We start from the raw sequence: 23,065 nt of genomic DNA, 5'->3' as shown, positions 1-23,065 counted from the left end.
TAATTGGACGAGTTTAAGGTAGTTTATTTTAATAAAATTTTCTATAGCTAGTTGCTTCTAACTCGTCATTTTGATTTGTTAAACTATTAATTTATATCTGACATGTCAATAAGCTTTGGATTCTAGAAATAAAATGAAGAAAATTAAGAAAAAAAATGATTTCAACAAGATTCATATTATTGAACACAAAATAAAAATTGTTTTCAAAAATTGCACGAAATAATAATATTCATAAATAAATGATACGATTATTCATAATTTATTATATTTCATAGTTGAATTACAACATGCAAGAAATTAAACAAATATTCGGAATATTTTGAGCAGCAATAATGATTTAATATTTGATAGAGAAAAAAAAGCAAAAAAAAAAAATATTCAAAGAATAAAATCACACGAGAAACGAAAAATAGATAATCCGCATTTATCTATGCCTTCTCGAATATTTAATAGATTATAAAGGATATGGGGATAAAAATCGTATCGAGATCTTGTGAGAGATGAAATGTTGAATTTTTCTCGATTCTTTTTCTTTTTCTTGAATTATGACACTATTTGCATGAAAGATTAAAATTTATTTTTCCTTAAATCCTTAAGAAAACGTTAAAGTTATTTGTGAATTGTTATAATATCTTTTTAATCATTATATTATTAAAAAGCAAATTGGATGAAATATTTTTATAAGAACACAGTGTAATAAATAATTCATTTTTATCCTTGACAAATTTATCTCTGTCAAAAAATTAAATGATCCGATAAATTCGATAAATTTTATTTATTTATCAAATTATCAATCATTTAATTGCAAAACATAAATTATTACAAATATAAAAATTGGATGGAAAAATTATCCTTCGGAATATTAGTCACGTTTAACGTTACATATTTGTATCAAATAAAAACATTACATAAATACAGATTATAAGAACAAATGATTAATACTATATTGTGTGTACAGAAAATATAAATGTCAGAGCAAATTAACATACGCTAATTACCTCGAACGAATTACGTTTCTGTAATTTATTGTATTTAAACGACTATTTTGTAATTATAACCGGAACACTTATTCGATTTGTCATATTTAAAAGGTTTTATATTACGTGCTCGAATGTAATAATCTATGTATCTTTCGACACGGCCATGAATTAACAGTGTTAATGTAAAATCAATGGCATTTTAAAATCGAGCTGAAACGAGTCTTTCCTTTTTTTTTTTTTTTTTTAATTCGTCACGGCTCGAATCGTGTTCGAAATTGATCGTCTCGATCAATCTGATCTGTTCAAAATTTCTCTACAAATTCTATAAAATTTATCCAAATCGTGAAACTATACATTTTCCACGTTTGTTGCAACAATGTTGTAGAATTTAAATGAAAAATGATTATACACCATATAAAAATATAATACTCTAGTTTATTATCTATATCCAAATTTATTAATATTTAAAATTATATTAAAATCAATATTGAACAAATTTTCGTTAAATATTTTTCCAATATAACATTTTCGATATAAAATTTATTACACGAAACATTGTCAGTTTCTAATTGATTTTTTTCGATCGAAATTTATTTCAAAAGTGATTCGAGAATATTTTTTTTAGACGACGAGAGAAAAATTCAGAAGGTATTCGTTCGGGGATTGTTGACGCCATTTTCTTCTGGCTGATGGCCCTTGGATTTCCTCTTCCTCTTTGAGGGCTGATGCTCGATATGACGAAAAGCAAATTGAATTGCTCCGCTGGGAAGAGTTCATGCTCAAAATGATCAAAGTTATCAGCAGATAGAGGATGGGTAAACCTATAACGCTTTTTCTTTTTTTTTTTTTTTACAAATCACCCGTAAGATTTATCAGTGATGCGAGATACTTTTTTTCTTTCCTAGCTCTTTATTTTTCAATGAAAAAAACCAATTTTTTTTTACAGTTAAAGAATTATTTTTTTATATTTATTTTCGTAAATCTCAAAGATAGCCACTCATCTTAAATCCAATTTAATTTTCGCCTGTTAAAGAACTTTTTTAATTTTTCCTGCGACTTTCAAAATTTTCCTAAATTTTCTCGAGATTTCTCAGCATGTTGGAAGAAATTTTTAAATGAAAAATTTAAAATCTCCCTCCCCTTTTCTTTCTTTTTTTCTTCAATCGGAAGTTGGAAGAAAATTTCAACTATCTTTTTAATTCAAGCTCCTTCTCCCGGAAAAGAAAAATGATCAAACTCTCTTCTTATTTTATCCTTCTCACTAAAGCTCGCACTTGAAATATCATAAATGAATCAAAGAGAAAGGAAGGAATCAGAATCCTTGTAACAGGAGAAAGTAAATGGGTAAATGTTTTCATTTTAATAAAAATCGAGAATAGAAATCTGAATTATGGAACAGTTCTCTCAAGATAAACCCTTCCACGCGTGGATGAGTTTCAAAAGAATTTATTCATTCGTTGTTGTTAAATTGATGATCCTAATGTAAAGACGTTAACGATCTCTTGAACAAAAAAATTGATATGTATTTCGTCATAGGATTATATTCTTATAATTACTTAGATATTTCACTTTTCCATTTATTCATTTAATTCAATTCATTTAAACTATATAAATAAAATAAATAAACTTGTAAATATATAAAATTATTTTTACAAATTCTATTTAAAGTGAACTGAAGTTGAAATATCCAATCATACATCTTATCAAACTTAAGTTCAAACTAATATTCAATGATTCTAAAAGCCAAATATTACAACTGCAATGGAATTGCATTTATGAATCATAAAGGTTAAGATAAAAAAAAAAAACAATACACGAAGAATATTTGATCAATAAAGAAAAAAAGGATCGATTACTAATCTTTATATTTTTCGTTTCCAAAATATAATAATCCTTCCATACGCGAATACCAGAATAATTCCAATCCCAATGAAACATAATTCCACGTCGCGTTAAAATACTTCCACTCGACCGCTAAGTGGCATGAAAATCGGAAAATCAACAAAACGAGTTTCACTCCCCCCTTCTTCCTCCCCTCTGCGGTCTTCGTTTATAATTACCATCGTTGACAAACATTCTCCAAAACATTTCACACGCGCAATGTAATAGAATAATCGGGCCACGGTTAATCTCCAATACGTAAATAACATCGTATAGAGGCGACGTTACGGTCGAATTTATTCATCCACCGATTTTAATTGGCTCCTGTTTACGTTTCGCCTTGGACTAATAAGAGGGGAGAGGTGAATTAAAAGGAAAAGAAAGCGCATCTTAATTATTAATTCGAAACGAGGGATGGCCTCGTGATTCCTTTGCTTCATTAAGAAATAATTCTACCCCTTTCTTCCTCGTCCCCTTCTCGATCCATCTCGTTTTATTCTGATCTCGACACAATGCACGAGGCGTATAATTGTGCATTGCCTTCTTCTTCATCCTAATGCGGAAAGTTAAAAAAAATTATTCCACTGGGAGGAAAGAAACAAACGGAGGGAAAGGGTTGTTTGGTCGTAAACAGTGAGATTTATTGTGTTATTCGGTGAACAATGATTTCTCTTTCGATTCTTTTTTTTTATTAGATGTTGTAAATGAAAGTTTTGGCGAGATACGTATGATTGCATACATTTTACATTAAAACAATATTAAAGAATATCGGGTTAAATGAATTCTATTGTTTATTTGATAATACTTGCTTCTCCATTATTTTCTGACGGTATTTGCCATGTGTATTATGATAATGGTAATTTTATGTTACGTAAATTTCTGTTTGTGAATGATAATATAATAGTAAGTGATGTTTGTCGTATATTCAACCAGCAGAAAATTAAAAAAGGAAATTATACAATGTTGTCAAAATCTTTTATCGGACAAAACGAGTGGTTTGCAATTTGGATAAAAGTAATTTAATTATTATCATCGAATCTTTAGACCAAGCTAAAAAATCACCCTTTAAACCTATAATTTACATTTCAACTTCAATTTTCGAATCGAAAAGTGATAAAATATAAATTCGTTGATCGAAAACACTCGGTATAATTCGCGTGAAAATGCTGTACAATTTTTCCTCGGCACGAAAAAGAAAATCACCGATACATAGCGGAAACATTTGTCGGCAAACTGTGCGAACCGATAAACAAGAAGCTTGGAAACGTCAAAAAATATCCGACCATTCGAAAAATTCATCCTATTTCGCCCGAGAAAAACGCCTACCCTCGTTAAAACAAAAATCAACAAAATTATTCACGAATGAAACCTCATAGAAAAACGAAGAGGAAGGGAGGGGATAAACTTTTCAACCTAATAATTCGAAAAGTATTGCTCTCTCTCTCTCCCTCTCCCCTCCATTGGAATTGCAAAGCAGCTTCGAGGTAGAAAAAGAAAAAAAAAAAAGCTCGTCGTTCGACGAGCGTTCATCGCAGTTTTCGCCTGTGTTTTGCCAGGGGAAACGTTTAACTGAAAACTGGCAACGCGCTTCGTCGTCCACTTTCGACATCAAAGAGTGGATAACAATGAATAAAAGTTCCCTCTCCGGCCCCACCCCCGATGGGGGTGGAGAAAACGCCCCTAATTTCGGAAATGGAAACGAGCGAAACTTCTGGGGGGTCCGTGATCACGTCAAGGAAGAAGCGTTATTGTTCCGATTGAGGGTGAAACTAGCCCTAGGGAGGGAAAAATGTCGGAGGAGGAAATAATTAGCCCGCGAAGCGAAGTTTTCATCAACGAAGCCGGACACACTGATCGTCTGAACGAGTTGTTCATCTTCCTCGAGAATTTCCTGTTGGAATTTGATTTATCTCTCTCACTTGATCCTTCTCACCTTTGAATTTATAATATTTCTTTATTTTTCAAGAGGGAAATTCGAGAATAGTAGAAAAGCTAAATCTTGGAAGAATTAATTTTAGAATTGAAATTTTTTTCTTCGAGATGTTTTTTTTTCTACAAAAAAAATTGCATAAAATCCGATTAAACTTCTTTGTTATTCAACAATTTCTACGAGGAGAAATAAATTACAAGTGGATAGAAAAATTTATCTTAAGAAATGTATCAAAGACACAATTCGTATATATCTTCCTAATATTCGACCAGTCGAATCATTCCTCAACAAACGAGGAATCACATCAAATCCTCTCTAAAATTTCCATGCGTGTGTACGCAACGTGGGGAGAGGAGGGGGTTAACGGATGATGACAACGGGCGGGCATTATCATCCATCTTGACACCTTTGAACCAGCCAGCCAGGAGGATCAATTTCCTGGAGACGCTAAATAATCAGCGAGTCGATAAATGTTGGCCAATTTGCATCTCACGTTACCGAGCCGGCCCTCCTGTGATTACGCCATGGAATTGCCACGATGGCTGATTAAAGATGCAACGCGGCATCGAGCGCCCTTCAAAGCCCTTTCGACGAAGCCTCTACGATGCCTCTTCAACCCTTCTCCTCCCATTCCTCGGTGCTCGTCCATCCATTTCAATAATTGCGTGCCTTACCTGACCGACCAACTGTAACCTCCTCCTCCTCCTCCTCCTCCTCCTCCTCCCTCTGTTACCTGTTGTTGTTGCATCGCGCCTCTTTTACCCGCGTTTGACCTTTTGCAAGCGGATCGATTGTTGTTTGTTGTCGCAACCAACCCTTCCCAATTAACAAACCGATACGTGTCGACGATTAACGTTGCTCGATAATTGAGTGCATTGGGAAGGTATTAGACTGCGGCGACTGAATGCGCAACTGAATGTTCGACTACAACCGAACGGGTGGAAGGGAGTTAATTGCGGCTCCTTTGGAACAAGCGGTTACAAAGTTGCGAGGAAGAGTTTTTGAGGGGAGGAGATAAAGTGGGAATCGATGTTGTATTTTATGGGGGAGGTAGTTTGGCGGAATTGGGGAAATTATAGTTTCGTGAAAGGGAATAAGAAATTCGGTATAAAAATGATAATTTCACGATCGATTAATTGAGTTTAAATCGAGCAAAGATATCGTTTTGGGATTTTTAATTGAAAATTAAAAATTGGCATAATGAGGGGAGGCCTTTAAAAATCATTTTATAACATGGTTTCTTTTCAATTTTTACGAGTAACGCGGCCAGTAATCCCGCTGAAACAATGCGCCTTAATTTACTCTTTAAATTAACCCACTAACATAAAAAACATAAACCGCTCTTTGTTCTTTTGAGGATACCGATGGAAGGAGTTGAGTGGATTAAATGCACGACAAACGAGATTGTTAATACACATAATTGCATTTACCGTGCCATTTAACTTCAGCATGTCAATTTAACAAAGGAAAAATTCGAATAGCAGGCCGGGTTAAATTACTTTTTCAATTTTCCTTACGTTTAATTACGAGTAAATTATATAAAATATCTTCGTAATTGTATTCGTAATTAGGGAAAGGATTGGAATTTAAGATTGCAAGATAATTTTCATTGTTTCACAAGATATATATATACTTGTTTCATCCCTATTTCGTAGAGAGGAGCACGATTTGCCCTAGTTTCAAGACTTGTCACATAACATGTCGTTATAAAATTAATCAAATTAAATCATAAAGTTAAAATTGAGTTTGCACACCGTGCAAAGTTTACGTCTACAAAGTTTTTCAACATCGAAGTATTCCTTTTTTGGACGAACGTGACATAAAATTTAATATTTTTTACATAAACATTTATTACGTATATATATACATAAAAGTATCTCAGAAAAACTTTTTGCTGTAAAGTAAAAATATTCCCAAATATTCTATAATTATTTTAAAGAAATTAATCCTTTACAAAATCTTATCTCCATTATTATACTATTAATTAATTCCAACCATAAAATGCAAGCAGAACACCGTTTCACCAGCAGCGACTATAAAAGATCAATTAAAAAAAATAAACAAAAGTGCAATCTATTTAACCCCTCTTAATTTATTCTGGAACTGGAACCGCTCAATCGTCACGGTTAACAAAACATTCCAAGCACTAAAAAGTGTCGCGGAAACTTTTCGAGAATCAACCGCCTAAAACCGTGAAATTCGTTCGGGGATGGCGAGACTCCCGATAGTGGCGTCAATAAAGCAACGGCCTTTCTCTCTCTCTCTCTCTCTCGCTCGCTCTCTCCATGTAGCAGAAGCGTGAAGGGTTAATGAATGGATATTCAGGCGAATCCGTGCAAACCACGGGCCCGTCACGCCGACGTCCGTTGGTAAACGGGAAACGAGTCGTGGCCGTTATAAATCGTCATCGACGCGGCGGATTGATCGATATTGCGCATCGAGGCCGTGTCAAAATTACACAGAGAGATAACATATTAATTCTCCGATCACCGTCCAACACCCACTGTTCCTCCTCGTTCCAACAAATTTACTCCCCAATCTTTTCATCCTTTCTCTCTCTCTCTCTTGTGTAATATCTCTATCATTTTTTCGATCATAATCGATATTATTTTGATTTTTTGAAGCTTGATGATTCTTTTTTTTTTTCTTCTTCTTGTACTGCATCGTTCTTTTAATGCTTATTATCAGTCTTACAACGAGTGTTGTAAAGATTTCGATTCACGGTTTGTATATTTAAAAATCATTAGGAGAGTGGAAGTTTTCTTTTTATATATCGATCGATTTTTTCTTTTCCTTTTTTGATTCTCTACGTGAATCGTGACGATTAATTATTCAACATTGGCATTGGAATCGACGTAACCAGGTAAGTGGAATGATCGAGAACAGAGTGGAGAAGCTATAGAGCAGCTTGTTTCCTTTTTGTTCTTTTTTTTTTCTCTCTCTCGCTTTTTATATTCGCCCGTTGATCTTGGAAGAGTCTGGAACCGACTGACAATTTTTGCCCGCTCAGATTGAAATGAAGCAAACGCGACAATAGCCCTCTCGATGACCGGATCTCATTCTGCAGCCAGTTTGCCCGTTTCGCCTGTTTGCTTGCACGGCGCTAGTTGACATTTCGGGCGACAATAGCTTCGGCCAATGGTTGGTGAACGAATTTTTTTCGGACGGAAAACGAATGTCTCTGTTACGAATGAGTATCTGTATCTCCGGTTTTGCGATAGTACGATAGTGGATAAACGAATGGATAGTGAGATTATAGTTTGGTATAATTTATATTCTTGTCATTCTTTTGGAAAGAATAATTTTTTCGTTGATTATGTATGTTAATTGGATTAGAGAAAAAGAAAATATATTCTGTTATTTTAACTCTATGAACTGTTTAGAATCTGTTGTAACAATTTTATAATTTTTGCAATGATTTTAGAATTTGAAGATCTGGCTGAAGATTTTTAAAGTTATTGATATTTAAAATTCATAAAATTATTTATATTACGATAAAAGAAATACGCTTTATCATCTCGTGTTTGAAAATTGGAATAAAGAGGATACATCCAGAATTTTTCAGAATCCTCATCTTTTTATATTAAAATAATTTTAATAATTTGATTCGTCGAAACGAATTTTATATTCGAGAAGAAATAAGAGCTCTTCGTTCGTTTCAAAAAATACACGTCCATATTTCTTTTTTTTTTTTTTCGAGGCAATGAACTGGCTGCAATTTGACGATTTTTACGAAACCCAAAGGTTGTTCAGTGCGTGTATTGAAAATTATTTCCTATAGAGATATGTGCAGAAGCATTGTGCGCGTTTAAAATAGGAACAATTCATTCGAGGAAGATTTATTTCAACGGATGATAGCATAAATTTCTCGCCTATTTTCCGCGTAGAAACTTTCGATCGTGTTTATGGTGTTGTTCGAAATTAAATACGAAGATTAATTTATCTTATTTTCACCGATATTTCCTTCCTGGCATTTCGTTAAACAAATGTAACAACGATACTTTCGATATTCGATTTTATTTCTGAATGAAATTCGAGATCATAATATTTGAAATAAAACGTGGATAAACGATAAAATCGTTTGATTTCAATTTCATTCCTAATAAAATCTCTCATTGATTAAAAATTCTTTCCCATTTTTCTCAGCACTGAACCATCCAAAGGGTTTCGATTCTTTTCACTCCAATTATATCAAAATAATTATCTCAAATTAATATACAATTATATACAATATATATTTAATAATACACATAAACTTATTTACTCCATAGCATCGATTCTTTTTCTAATTCTATCTTCTTTGATTTCCACACAAGACTACCCCATAGGATAAAACCAATACAAACACAAAAAGAAAAAAGATACATGTAATGATAAAAGCAAATAAAACAATCTTCCCTCGACTACAAATTCGAATTTCATATTCCATAAAACATTATATACATAAAAAACATATATTCTCGTATAAACATCCATATAAAAAAAAAGAAATTCTACTTCTAAAAACGAATTTAACTTGGATTGGAGTGGAAAGAGGGATGGAGCATAAGTAGCGGCCGGTTGTCTTTTGTTTTAGTTGGTTTCCCCTATGTTTGCCCGAGTTTCGGCTTTGCATGGCACGTTGCACCACCACCACCACCACCATCATCATCATCATCACCGCTCCGTGCCGAGCTCGCCGTGCCCCTCGCGGCCTCCCAGCAGAACTGTGTCGCTCTGCGACGCGAGTTCCGGTTACGAGTCGACGAGGAGCCATCTAGGCCCCCACTATAGCGAGTACAACGTGCCCAGGAACAATTCGCCCGTGTTGAGGTACAACAGCTTGAAGCCGCGGCGAAGGAAGAACAAGCGTTCCCAATTCTACTCGCTCAGATTGTGCCGCGAGAACGCGCAGCTACACAGGAAGTATCAGCTTTACGCTATACCGATATACAAGTGCCCGCACAAGGCAGCAGAAAGCGCGAGCACGATAACGTCGATCGTGAGATCATCGGATACGACTTTGTCCGCGAGTCGAAATCGATCCAACGACGAGGAAGAGGAGGAGGAGACGGAGGAGAATAAAGGAGAGCCAGGGATCGAGAAACGTTCCCAGAAGCCGCCACCCGTACCCGCGCCAAGGAAGTGCAAGAGGACCGATCCCTCGAAGCACACGTATCAAAACGTTCCCACCCCCGTTTTCCCGGCGAAAAACACCCCGTTGTTGCTCGACGGAGCCAAGGTTTGTCGACACGCTCGTGTCCCTTCTCGCATACCCGTTAAGTATACCCGTATTATTGGCCGTTGGCCTCGAACAGGAAGAAGAACGTTGCTGCCTCTCCGCGGGAGGGAGGAGGGGAAGGCGTTTCTTGCGGTTCTCAGTTGAGGAAGAAGAGGAGAAGAGAGGGTGGGATTGATCGCTTGTTCCAGGGTGATCGATCGATGCAACGAATCTCTCTTCTTCTTCTTCTTCTTCTTCTTCTTCTGCTCCCCTTCTTTTCTTTGGTAGCGTAATGCTCGGTTCGGTTGATAAGGAGGACGTTTTTCCGAGGTTTATTTAGGGGACGTTTTCATTTTTCATCGGGGAATGGGGGCTCGAAATCGGTTTGTCGACCGATGGTTGGAAATTTGGGAGATTATCGCGTCTCTCGATTTTCGTTTATTTACAAATTTTCAGTTCCAGTTCGCATTTCTTTGATTTACTTCTCGAACTTATCAATTATCGATACGCAACGACAACTATTTTCCTATTTTTTATTGAATCATCCATCTTTCCTACGATCATCTTCAGACGAGACGACGATTGGAGGAAAGATGAAACGGATTGCTCCAAAATGGAGGAGAAGGCAGCAACGTAATTCGAGAGGGGAGGCCAAAGTGTAAATCCTGTCCTTTAAGCACCAGTTTCTAATAATTAGCATCTCTCGCACCTACTGCATGAGTACGATTTACGTTTCCGCAATAGATATAAAACAGCAGCTTCGAGCAAATAGGAGGTAGAGTTGCCGGAGTTGCCCAGTTATAATCGGAAATCATATTTTCCCTGCTAAGCTGGATCTGGCCACCTATGTAGCGACCGTCCTTGTGTATGTCGGCCGCTTATCAAGTAAGTTTCCACACACGTACAGTCATGCCACCGACGATACCGACACACACGTACACACACACACACACACACACACATGCATTGAATAACAACTCATTTCTGGACAACACAATTCTGCTTGCCGCCAAGCTTTTCAATCCGATTCGTGAAAAAGGAAAAAAGAGGAGGGGGGAGGAGGAAAAAAAGGAGGTGAAATATTATTTCTCGAATCTTTTTAAGGGCGAAAGCCTCCCTCTCTATATACTCCCTCTCTTTCTCTTTCTCTCCCTTCTATATCCTCTTTTTTTCTTCTCTTTCGTTTTCGTTACCTTTCATCCCAGTTTCGTTTTTTTTTTTTTTTTTTTTTTTTTTGAAAACGTCTCTTTTGCACCGAGCCAAGTATTGTTTTAAAGAGACTGTAAAGAGATATTTACTCGGCTCGTCCGGTGGAAGCGCTGCCACCGTAGAAACGCGGATACGGCTCGCAAAGTCGCTTATCGCGGGCGAAAAGGGAAGAAAATTCTTTTCAAGATGCGACGCGAGCTTCAAACGATCCCACCACGTTATAACGAGTACTTTTCGACGAGAAAGTACCGCGATAACGATGTTTCGCTCATTCTCCGGATTGCTGTGTAAGTATGAGCGCGTTGGATTTACGTTTCCGTGGAAATTCCGATCGATGGTCCACCGCCCTGTTTTCACCGAAATAAAATTTCGAGAGAAAATTAGATTTGATCGTCGAGTAAAGCATTGATACAGCTAAAGACATATATATATATATGAATGTTGGAAAATAAATTTAGTTTTTTTAGTTTTTCTTTTAGGTTAAAAGTAATTCAATTTACGAATAATTCGAGAAAGAGATGATACAAGTTCAAGTGATATGGTCAATCTTCAAAAAAAAAAAAAAAAGAATATGAAATAATAGGAAAGATATGAAGATAACATAAAATATTTAAATGATACGATGGATTTTATTTTTAGATAGTCTTTTAACAAGTTGACTCGCGTGTCGATCAAACATGATGGACGTATCTTTTTTTTTAAGCATGTCATAGCGACTCGAAAATCAATATTATTAATCATACATGATAGACACATTGTTTGTAGATCTTGAAGCGTGATGACACGTGAAATAAATAATAATGGCATGAAAACTTCTCCGTTCGAATGTTATCTGTCAATACGATCAATACCTCCCATGATATTCTCGTCCTATTTGCTCACGAATCGAACAAATCCAATCGATTTACGAAGAACTTAAAAAAAAAAAAAATCAAAATACGAACGAATATTATTAAAATCAATCTATCCTATTATCATAATTTGAAAAGTTTCTCAAAATTCACACTGTTATTATCGTTATTACCGAAAAAAAAAAAATAATCCATAATTATCGTCGAATCCACGAGGAATCCGAGCAGTGGAAATCGGTTTCGAGCAATCGACCGGATCATCCCGCCCCGCGAGCCGTAATTATTCGAAATCGCGATCAAAAGACGAAATAACATTTCGCCTCCAGCCTCCGGATACCGCGATAACCCCGGCATTAACGACACGTATCCCGACGGGCGTATCCCCCCAGCGACTAACCGTGCCTGTTGCAGACCGACAGCCTCTACAACTACAAAGAACACTACCAGCAACAGCACAGGCAGGAGATGCAGCAGTACAGCTACCCGTTACCGAGCAACAGTTCCAGCCAACTAACACTGCCACTAACGCGCAGCCTCTATCATTCCTCGATAGTTAGCCCCTTACAGACCTCGTACGTGCACGCGAACAGCCGGCCCCCAACATTCGGGCAACAGCACAACGAGAATCACGTGATGCCAATGACGACGGGGGCCGGTCATCGTCCGGCCGAGGACCAGCAGAATTACGCGAACCACGAGCCGGCGAACCGGCAACCAGGGCAGCGCCGCCACGGATCGGCGAACCGGTCGAGCGATCGGGGCCAGAAATACAGGAAGCACAAGCGTAGCAGCGAGAGAAAGCAGAAGCAGAGGCGGCCGGATGTGTCCTCGAGGAGGGGGGAAACGTACGCGACTACCACCACCCCCTCCTGCGAGACGAGTTTCCACCAGGTGCAGGAGCTCGGTATACCCGAGACGTACAAAATCTCTTATCCCCATTATTACGAGGACGACATAGCGGAGTGTCCGACCGATTATCACAGAACGAATCCGAGCTCCCGCCAACAGATATGGGAGAGGCAATCGTCGAATCGTTGCACGGCCGAGAGCGGTACGCATTACGCGGACAGTACGGGGGACAGTAAGAACAGGAACAAGTCGAAGAGACTGTCGTCGAATTTGGGCGATGGAAGATCGCCGTCCGCGCCTACGATAATGCAGTACGCCGAGCTGCACTTCCGGGACGTCGGTCAGGAGATCGATGTCTAAAAGGTCAGTCGAAGTAGGGGAGGTAGATTTGGATGGTAGGATGGATTCACGCTGTGGGTAATGATGGGTGAAGCGTTGGAATATATGAGAGATTACCTTTGGTACGTTTCGGGTGGGATCGGGTGGGATATTGCTGTTTCCGCACCGCCAATTAAGATTGTGTCGGGATAATTTTCCATGGTAGAGAGAAAATGATGCTATTTACATTAATGAGAGTTTAGAATGAAATTGGATTTGATTGGTTTGAGAAGCGCGTTAATTATGGATCTGGTTATTGAAAGTGATAAACTCGATCCGAAGTCACTTGGGTTGCTCACTTGTGTATAGTCCGGGTTGAGGTTAGAAATAACATCGAAGTCTCGCCCGATCACACTCGAATTTTTGATTCTCAGAGACTTGTGAAATTAAATATACGTGTGTGTTTTATAGAGGATGTAAATTTGTATATAAATTTTGCAATTAGATTTTCAAATTATAGAATTTTAATTCTTTTGCATCAGGCGAGGAGATATCTTATGATGTAATCTAGAATAAAAGAGATATCTTTATTTGACATATTTTCTTATTAAGATAAGAGATATCTTGTGGAAATCAGATTTTGAAATCAAATGTGTAAAAATTGATGAATTATTATTATTTAATGATTGTGTAATTACTGAACAATATGATATTTGACAAATAAGATTAAAGATAGAAATATGTGATATACTTTTATTTTTATTTCTTTAGATGAAATATAAATGAAATATAGATATGTGAAATATCATATATTATCAGATATAATATCATCAGAATATCTCGTATATAGATGCAAAAGGATTAATTAAGGGAAAGTATATTTAATATATCTAAAATATTTATTTTATATATATAAATTGGTTTAAATTTACTAAATATGTATTTGAAATAGCAAATAGTAAAAAATTTTCAAACATTTATAATCTACAGCGTGAATTCTTAATTAATGTTACCATTGAAGTATCGTTGAAAAATAATTAATATATTCTTCGAACTTAAGAAAAACAAAACTAAGTATTTTCATTGTTATTAAAAATAAATTTAAATTATTATGAATTATCGGATAATTTTGTTAAATATCATTTGGATTCTTAATTTTGCAACATTAAAGGTAGGAAAAGTTAATTTTATTTTTATAAATAATTGGTTTATGTTATATTGTACTTTTACGTTGATTCTTTTTTAAAAATTTGATATTTTTTTATGCAATGCAACCGCTTTTTTCGTTTGCGTTTGTTTTTCTGTATGTTTTGTTACCTGTTTGCTTCTTTTTTTGTCGCATACGCTTTCGAGCTTGCCATTTTATGATTTCAATAATTACCATTTTTATCTTTTATTTCTCGTATCGACAGCAATATTATTGGTAAGTATCTTAATTGAGTCGAAATTGTATTCAAAGAAAAAAAAAAAAAAATTAAAAACGAAAAGGAAAATCTCACGTAAATGAAACAGATAAATTGTACGATATATATAAAACAAATAATTCTCACAGAGGAATTTTTCTGGTGAATGTCAGTGGCATTATGTTCACGCGAATATTATAAATTTTTGCAAATGGATGAAAAATTTTCGCATACAAATTCCTCATAAAACTTTTGCAAATTTTCATGCGTTTTATCAAAATATCAATTATCCAATATATAAAAAATAACATTGCAAAATCTTTCTCGAGATAAACATAAAAATTGAAATAAATTGTTTTATAAAAATCAACATTGAACATGGTGTTAAATATGGATAAGCGTGAAAAAACTTTAAATTTTTTATTTACCTTTATCGAGTAATTAAAAAATTTTGAATATTAATTATTCAATAATTAATTATTCAATAAAGGTAAACGGAAATTTTAAAATTCTATCCACCAATGTTCAATATAAGATCTTCATGAAACGATTTATTTCAACTTTTTAAATTTCTATCACGATTTTCGATTACGTTGGGTGTATTTGTCCATCTTCTGATAAATTTACATTGTTGATAATTATCAGATTCGCTCCAAAAGAGAATCGTAGGAATATTTTAAATCGAGAGTGAAGCGGGATGTCCCTTGCTATTTGCAATCATAATGATGCACGACGCTGTCATATACATAACAATTGTATCTAAATGTTTGTTCGTAGGAGGGTCAGCAGACAAAGAGCGATACGTACATTTACTAGGACATTTTGGCGTCCGACATGCCTTGTAGGTACATTGTATTCTATGAATTACGTCGTATTGCTTAGATTTGTTATCAGTATGGCGATCGATTCAACAACGTACGCGTAACAACGTACGGACAATGAACCTCTCTGTTTGTAGAAGAAGCTTTCGATATTGTAGTTTGTTAATCCTTTGCACTTGAAAACTACTTACATACAACAAATATTTTGCTTCGTGTTACAAACGATTTCGTTAAACGAGACTTGATCGAAAATAATATTTGTTCAATATTTTCGAACGAATGGAAAATTCGAAACGATTATTATATTGTCATTGAGGAGATTTATCATTTCGTATCATTTCGTTCGATTAATTTTTGAAACTTATTACGCTGAAAAAAAATTTAATCGTGATAAATCATGAAACGTAATTGGAGGATCATTTCATTGTCTCGTGATTTTTTTTTCTTTTTTTTAATTTAAAGAATTTCGTTATACGTTGTCCATAAGTTTCAGAAAAATAATTTATTTTTTTTTCAGTGATGGGATCGAGTTCAATATTTAAATGTTTATATATTTATATCTATGATGATCATAATAGACATTTCCAATTGCTAATCTTGAAGTTAGAAATAAAAGTATCTTAAGATTTTTATGCAAACAATATTTTAATATAAAAATCACTATTTAATATTATAAACAAAAGATTGTAACAAAAATATAATACATTGTTCACATATATATTAGGAATTTATTTATGAAATTTATTTCTTCTTTCCTTTTTTTTTTTTTATATGACAACTCGAATCTTTAAATTTAGATTTAAAATTATTTGCAATATACTTGATCCCATCACTATTTGTTAATTGTTCTCAGAAATCTGCGATTAAAATTATAAGTTTCTCAAGTGCGTTATCGAATTCGATCTTGTCGTGATAAGGATTGTCGTCTCGTAAGATTATATATTTTTTTATAAAATCATGTGCTAGTTTTTAAATTGATAATGTCTTATCGATAAGTGCCGTCAATTACATCATATATCTCGATGGAAGGTACAATGACATTAATTTTAAATATCTCAAATAATTCTGAATTAATCTTCATTTCAATCTTCATTTCCAATATTTAGCGAATATGTGTCGAATGATATTTCAATAATTTTTAAATAATATAAGAAAAATCGAAAAAATTCGTAGACAATTTGTCAAGTTTATTATTTAAAAATAATGCTTTATTAATTATATAATAATAACGTTTGAAATTAATTTGATCTTAACAAAAATTAGAAATTTTTATTTTTCTGGATTTGTTTAGTCACAATTGAAATAGAATATTTCTATTTTTAATCAGAGTTTCCCCAAGCATTTCCCGAACTCTGCAGATGAACGAAAGAAGCTGAGCCAGAAAAGTAGCAAAAAGGTCACGTACGCGTAATAAACCCAATCCCAATCGCAAACTTTAACAAACTATTGACTTCGAACTTATGGACGTTAGTGTAACTCAAATTTCCAATAGATGGCGCTTCAAATTAAAAATTTCCACCAATTACAAATTCTCTCGATATCTGTCATGCAATGATAAATAATAATTTTTGAAAATTCGATATTCAAAATTGTCATTATATAATTTATCAATTTATTCGTTTCAATTATTTCATCTTATCTAAATAAATCCAATTAAACTTCCTTCTATTGTTAATTATTTTCAAATTAATAAAGTGTTTCTAAAGTATTAATCATAAAAATCAACTAACAAGTGCAAAGGATTTATTTGTTTTAATATCCACAAGCATACTATGGCTTCTCTTTATTTAGGCGAAATTGCATCTAGAGGATTAGTCACATCAAAGTCTTATCAATATGCAGCATGCAGCGAAAAAAAGTAAACGTTAAAAACTTTTTATCTACACAGGATAATAAAAACAGCATGAAATTTAGCATATTATATCAATATTATGAGCTTCGCAATTTAATTTTTATAAAATATTCAATTTGTAATAAATGAAATATATGCACAGTGTGTATATATTTATTAAATATATTTATATATTATATAAAAGAAATTATAATTAATTTTCAATTAAATTTTACGAAATATCGAGCAAAAGTTGCACAGTGAAATATTTATATATCTAATTTAGCTGATAAAAATTATTTCTGTAGTTTATTTACAACATTAATTTTTTTTAAACTCTTAAATATAATAAAAAATAGAATAATAAGTAAATTTAAACTATTTGAAAAATATAAGTACAGAAAATACACTCTCGTCCTTGAATCATTGGATATTTAAAAAAACTTAAATGTTAAGTTACTTACTTATTAATTTATTAATAATTAATATTATTAATTGTGAATTTATTTTCTTAATATCAGCTATGAAATTATTTATTCGATATATTTTTGATAATGATTCCATTTTTTATTTAAATATATAATATATAAATCTTATGAAACTAGAGAAAATTAAAATATTTATAGCATTACATTTTTTAAATTTATATAGTGAAATTGTGCAATGGTCTATTATTACTTATTAAAATATTATTATGTTACATAGTTAATTTATATTATTTCACTATTATGTAACATATTTTTTGTATCTTGTTATAACAGATACATGAATTACTTCATTTTTATTTTCAATAATGTTTTGTTTTTGCTTTTTACTATTGCTTATTATTAAGATTATTAAAACATATTACTTTCTTAAAATTTACATAAATTAATTAATTAATATAACATTATGATATTTATTTTTCCATTCTGACACTTGTAATTTTCAATATATTAAATTTCGTACAATTGTATCAATGAAACATGCGTTATTAGAGACGATCAATTTCTAATCTCAATGATTTAACCTAAATCAAAATCAACAGTCAGCTAAATCGATCAAATACTCCATTGTGCATCATTAACAAAATACTACATTTGGAAAAACAACAACATTCACGAAAGAAAGAAAGATCATTGTAATTCTAACCCGAACACGATTCATCATCGCTCGATGATCGTTTCACCCAGCTATGCTCATTTGTGCATGTGAAAATTAGAATAATCGTGGCAACAATGACTCCATGGGACGAGCCGCATTGTAGCATGATGCCTGCTTTTAAAACGTAGACAGAATATTGGCATATTGGTGGTTGTATTTTCGGCCGTGAACATTTTCGATCTGTGAACAATGTGCATTTACAATATCGAAAAATTTCAAGTTTTGTCCGTGAATCGTAGGAAAGGAAACGTATGTAAAATAAAAATCGTGAGAATATCATTTTTTTCGTTTGTAGTTGATGAATGAAAATATTGAAATCTTTAATGTTTTGATATTATTTTTCTTTTTCTTTTTTTTTTTCTAAAATTAAAATTATTATCTGACAGATATAATATTTGACAATGAAGAACAGACACATGTCACATGTATATTCAATTTTTTATTTTATTCATTCATTCATTCCATAAGTTCGTACAATATCAATGTACATTTTGATGAATAAGGTACTAATTACTATTTGAAAAAGATATATAATTTTGTATCGTATTCTCAATGAATATAAAAGATGTTTCCTTCAATTTGCTTTCCTCTGTGAAAATATACCTGCTTTTCATTGAATCTCAAGATTTTAATTAAAAAATTGAAATCGTTTCATTTAAAAAGAAGAAAGTTGGTTTAGATAATTTCAATGAAAGCACTTAAAGCATAGAAAGCTTAGTATTTCGTACATGTGTTATTAAAACATGAGAAATAGGCAAAACGATATGAGGAAGTAAAAGGACTAAAAATTGGAAGTAGTAATACTATATATGTGGTCAGACACTCGTTTAATCCACGATATTAATCAGACACTTTCGCTCTTTTGTATTTTATTCGTTAGAAATAAAATACGATGATAATTTTAATTAATAGAATATTTTAAGATGTATAAAAAATTTTCAATTATTAATTTCAAATATGAGCTATGCTTGTACATGTTAAAATTATTCAAATAAATTATAAATATTTAATCAATATTTATTATAACTAATATTTATTACGCATTTATAATTATTACATAATAAATAATGAAAATAATTATAAATACATAAATAAATTGCAAAGCATCATGCATAATGAATAATCTTATATATTATAAATTATTATGATATAATTCACGATCAATTCATAATTAAAATTTATATTAGAACATATTACTTTTGGTTCCTCGAACATAAGATAATATTTTTTATTATTTTTGAAAAATTATAAACAACAAAACTACAATGAAATTATTAAAGGTAGAAAATTATGACAAATAATATCATTCTTAATTATGCATATAAAAATTCATCATTTTAAATTTTTATAATATTTAATTTTTGACATGAGAAAATATATATATATTTTTTCTATATTTCCATTTATTTCCCGATTTTCAAATTTTACAATAATCGTTTTAAATAAATTTTTAATTCGATTTCACTAAAAAGGAAGATAATAAAACATGGTAAAATTATTATCCTTTAAAATTTATGAATAATTTTTATTTTTATTTATAAGTTTCAAAATTGATAAAGAGCATTATTTATAAAAAATATAATGGAACAGTTGAAAAAAATAAAAAGAAAAATGCAAAACGATAAATAGAAATATATATATATGCATTATTCACTATTATGATTTTTTAATTATTCGTTTCCATTCATGTATTTATATTACTAAAATATGGATTTTTATTTATCATATACAAGTAGTATTTGAATTTTTGCATTTCATATATTTATTTCAATGTTACAGTCATTTGATTCCAATTTATCCCAATACATATTTCTCATTATTTATTTTTATTTTTTGCTACCGATTTTTCTCTAAATATAGTGCTTTCATAATACTTTTCAATTTAAATAATTATGCTTAATTGATTTAATTATTAATTGAATTAATTATGCTTAACCATCAAATTTTATAATTAACGAAATATTTAATATTATAAAAAATTCATTAAATTAATTATTACTGAGAGATATTATAGAATATAGAAATTTAATATGTATAAATAAATAACAAATAATCCCCTTATAAAAATTGAAAAACGAAAAAATAGCTTCTCAAAATAATGCTAGATAAACAAATTCCATTCACATTTTAAAAATTATTATTCTTAATTTTTAATCGTATAAAGATAGTGGTAAGATATGAAAAAGCAAGAAGTTGATGAATAAAGGAATAAGAAAATGAGATGAATAAAGTTTCAAGATTAAAACTTAAAAAGATAATATAGTTCTGATAAAATGTATATTTCAAGCCATCTTTTTTTGTAAAGTAAATTATTCCAAATTTTACATATTCATAACATCAAGAACGTACATAAGTTCAAGAATATAGTTTCATAGTTTTACAAGTTTTGAAATTGCTATTATACATAGCAAAATTAGAGGTATCAGGTTTTATGTTCATTATCAATTCACTGCAAGTTTTAAACTTCAAACTTTAAGATTTTGAATGAATTAGATTCATATTTGATTAGTCTTCTTTACATCATAATGTAAAAAGCAGTTAATATCACACAAATTATCATCATCATGATTACAAGAGCTTCTCTTATTAAAATTATTTCTAATTTTTATCATTTGTTTCATGCATTGTATCAATCAATAGTCACTTTATTACATCTGAATCCTACCATGGCATTAAATATGTATAATTTGTATATCTGATTGTGAGCTAATTACCAAAATATCGAATAGATAATCTAATCATTAGAATAATAATTTATTTCTGCGAGTATAATTAATAATACATATTATTATTATTTACTTGGCATAATAATTATTGTACATTTTACGATTACTATTACATTATTTGATTATATTATACAACTAATATGTAACCTCATTAATTAATCTTAACTTAATAACGCGATATTATCAACTTTCTACGTTAATCTTATTTCATATTCGTATTTTTATACTTTATTTTGATTAATTAACTTTAACACAACACCACTTTCGTTAAATACCGTTTCAATTACCATATCAATTGATTTTCCAATTGGTTTGTTTAATCTTCTATCTGCAACCAAATCAACCGATTCTTACTCGTTTCCGGTTTACGAGAAAGCATTTTCAATTATCTCCGTTAACGCGCGCTCACAACGTGGCCAACAATACCTCCAACTTCTACCATCTATCATTAAACAAAACATAGCTGAGATTCTGTTGTACAGATAGAACAGTAGTAGAATACCAAGAATAATTCTCACGGATCAATTCCATTCAACCTAAAACAAAGAGACGTTTTGATAGTCTAGTATTAAGTAGATACCGAAAGTATTATTTTATTATTAAAATTCAATCAAAGTATATATATATATAGCACAAAAGAACAAAAAGGAAAAATTTCTCAAGTTCAAGATGTATTAGAAATTCATGCGTGCATCAAAATTATTTAAAATTACAATTTCCAGAAAGATACAATCGTAAAATTTATAGAAAAACTATTCATTGCTGACTGCAGCAATGAAAGAAGCAGTTGGTGTCCGAATATAAGCCCTTCTTCCACTTCCTCATCATTATTCATTCCCTTTTCTATGCAACTTCTGACCTCTGCCGCCATTGTAGAGCACTAAAAATTTTGCCAACCGCATCACAATGGCCCGCATTCCGCGAGAAACCTCGTCTCGAAAAAATAACATACGTCCTTCCTTCTTCTTCCACCCATCCATTTAAACGAGTTCAACAAAAAAAAAGCAAGTTATTATTTTTTATTATTATTATTCACAATATACTTTTATTATTATTATTATTATTATTCACAGTATACTCGAAATACTTGGTATTATTTATTTACAAATGGAACAAATACTGTCTAACGAGATTACGCTTCCACTCTTTTCTCTTTTCGCCCTTCTCTATAAAACTTGCATTCGCTAAAATTCGTTATTTGCACCGAAAATTATTGTCCACATTCCAGGAGAACGCGCGTATCGAAACACGCTTCCCGTGTTGTTTACCGTAGAACGAAGAATGTTTAGACTAAGGTGTCCGTTGTAATGTTCTGTTTACATAGCCCTTCAAGCCGGAATTTTCGGATCTCGACTACGCGGATGTGGACTACCGCTCCTACGGGCCGATCAACTACAAAGCTGCAAGCATCGCGCTCCTCCAGAAGCAGCAACAAGCACTGAAGCAGCAACGACAACTTCAGGAACGGCGGCCACAAATGTACGGTGCCACGGACGATAACGAAGAGCTTCTTTAAGAGTTTCTTTTTTATTATCGATTTTTGTTATCTCTTTTGTCGATTATTCTTCTCTTTTCTATTTTTTTTTCTTTCTTTGACTCTCAATTGATATTGTTAAATCATACGATGATTCATCAAGAATTCGATTTAATTTAATTTAAATAATTTGTTCCAATTTATATTCTGTTTTGATCTATTTTTGGAACGAAGATTGTTTGAAATTTGTTACATAAGATGTACAGGATGTCTGTTTTTTATTTAAATACAATGAAATATATTTTATTAAAGTTATGAAGAAGTGTTTTTGCACAAATTGTTTGGTATAAGATACATGGTGTGATACAATTCATTATTTTTTATAAAAAAAAAAAGTATTATAATATTTTGTCGAAAAATTATTAATTTTGAAAAACTAAATTTAAAAT

The 23,065-nt window shown here is 32.1% G+C and overlaps 1 protein-coding gene across 10 annotated transcripts in view; it reads left to right on the top strand.

The window, feature by feature from the left end:
* LOC412893 (hemicentin-2) overlaps positions 1 to 22,604 on the top strand; it is a 395,106-nt gene extending 372,502 nt beyond the window's left edge. For 6 of the 10 annotated variants that reach the window (XM_016915064.2, XM_016915060.2, XM_016915066.2 and 3 more), the window contains 4 exons: positions 9,368 to 10,012; positions 12,463 to 13,263; positions 15,399 to 15,462; positions 22,467 to 22,544. In XM_016915064.2, the coding sequence (XP_016770553.2) occupies positions 9,368 to 10,012; positions 12,463 to 13,260 (1,443 nt within the window). In that variant the 3' untranslated portion in view covers positions 13,261 to 13,263; positions 15,399 to 15,462; positions 22,467 to 22,544. Of the gene's footprint in view, positions 1 to 9,367; positions 10,013 to 10,735; positions 10,836 to 12,462; positions 13,264 to 15,398; positions 15,467 to 22,466 lie in introns of those variants that run through there. The other 4 variants (XM_016915061.2, XM_026444076.1, XM_016915063.2 and 1 more) reach the window with 4 other exon arrangements.
* Positions 22,605 to 23,065: the final 461 nt, after the last annotated feature.

The sequence above is a fragment of the Apis mellifera genome, linkage group LG11 (assembly GCF_003254395.2).
Source record: "Apis mellifera strain DH4 linkage group LG11, Amel_HAv3.1, whole genome shotgun sequence".
Classification (NCBI taxonomy): domain Eukaryota; kingdom Metazoa; phylum Arthropoda; class Insecta; order Hymenoptera; family Apidae; genus Apis; species Apis mellifera.
This window is presented reverse-complemented; position numbering and strand designations above follow the sequence as displayed.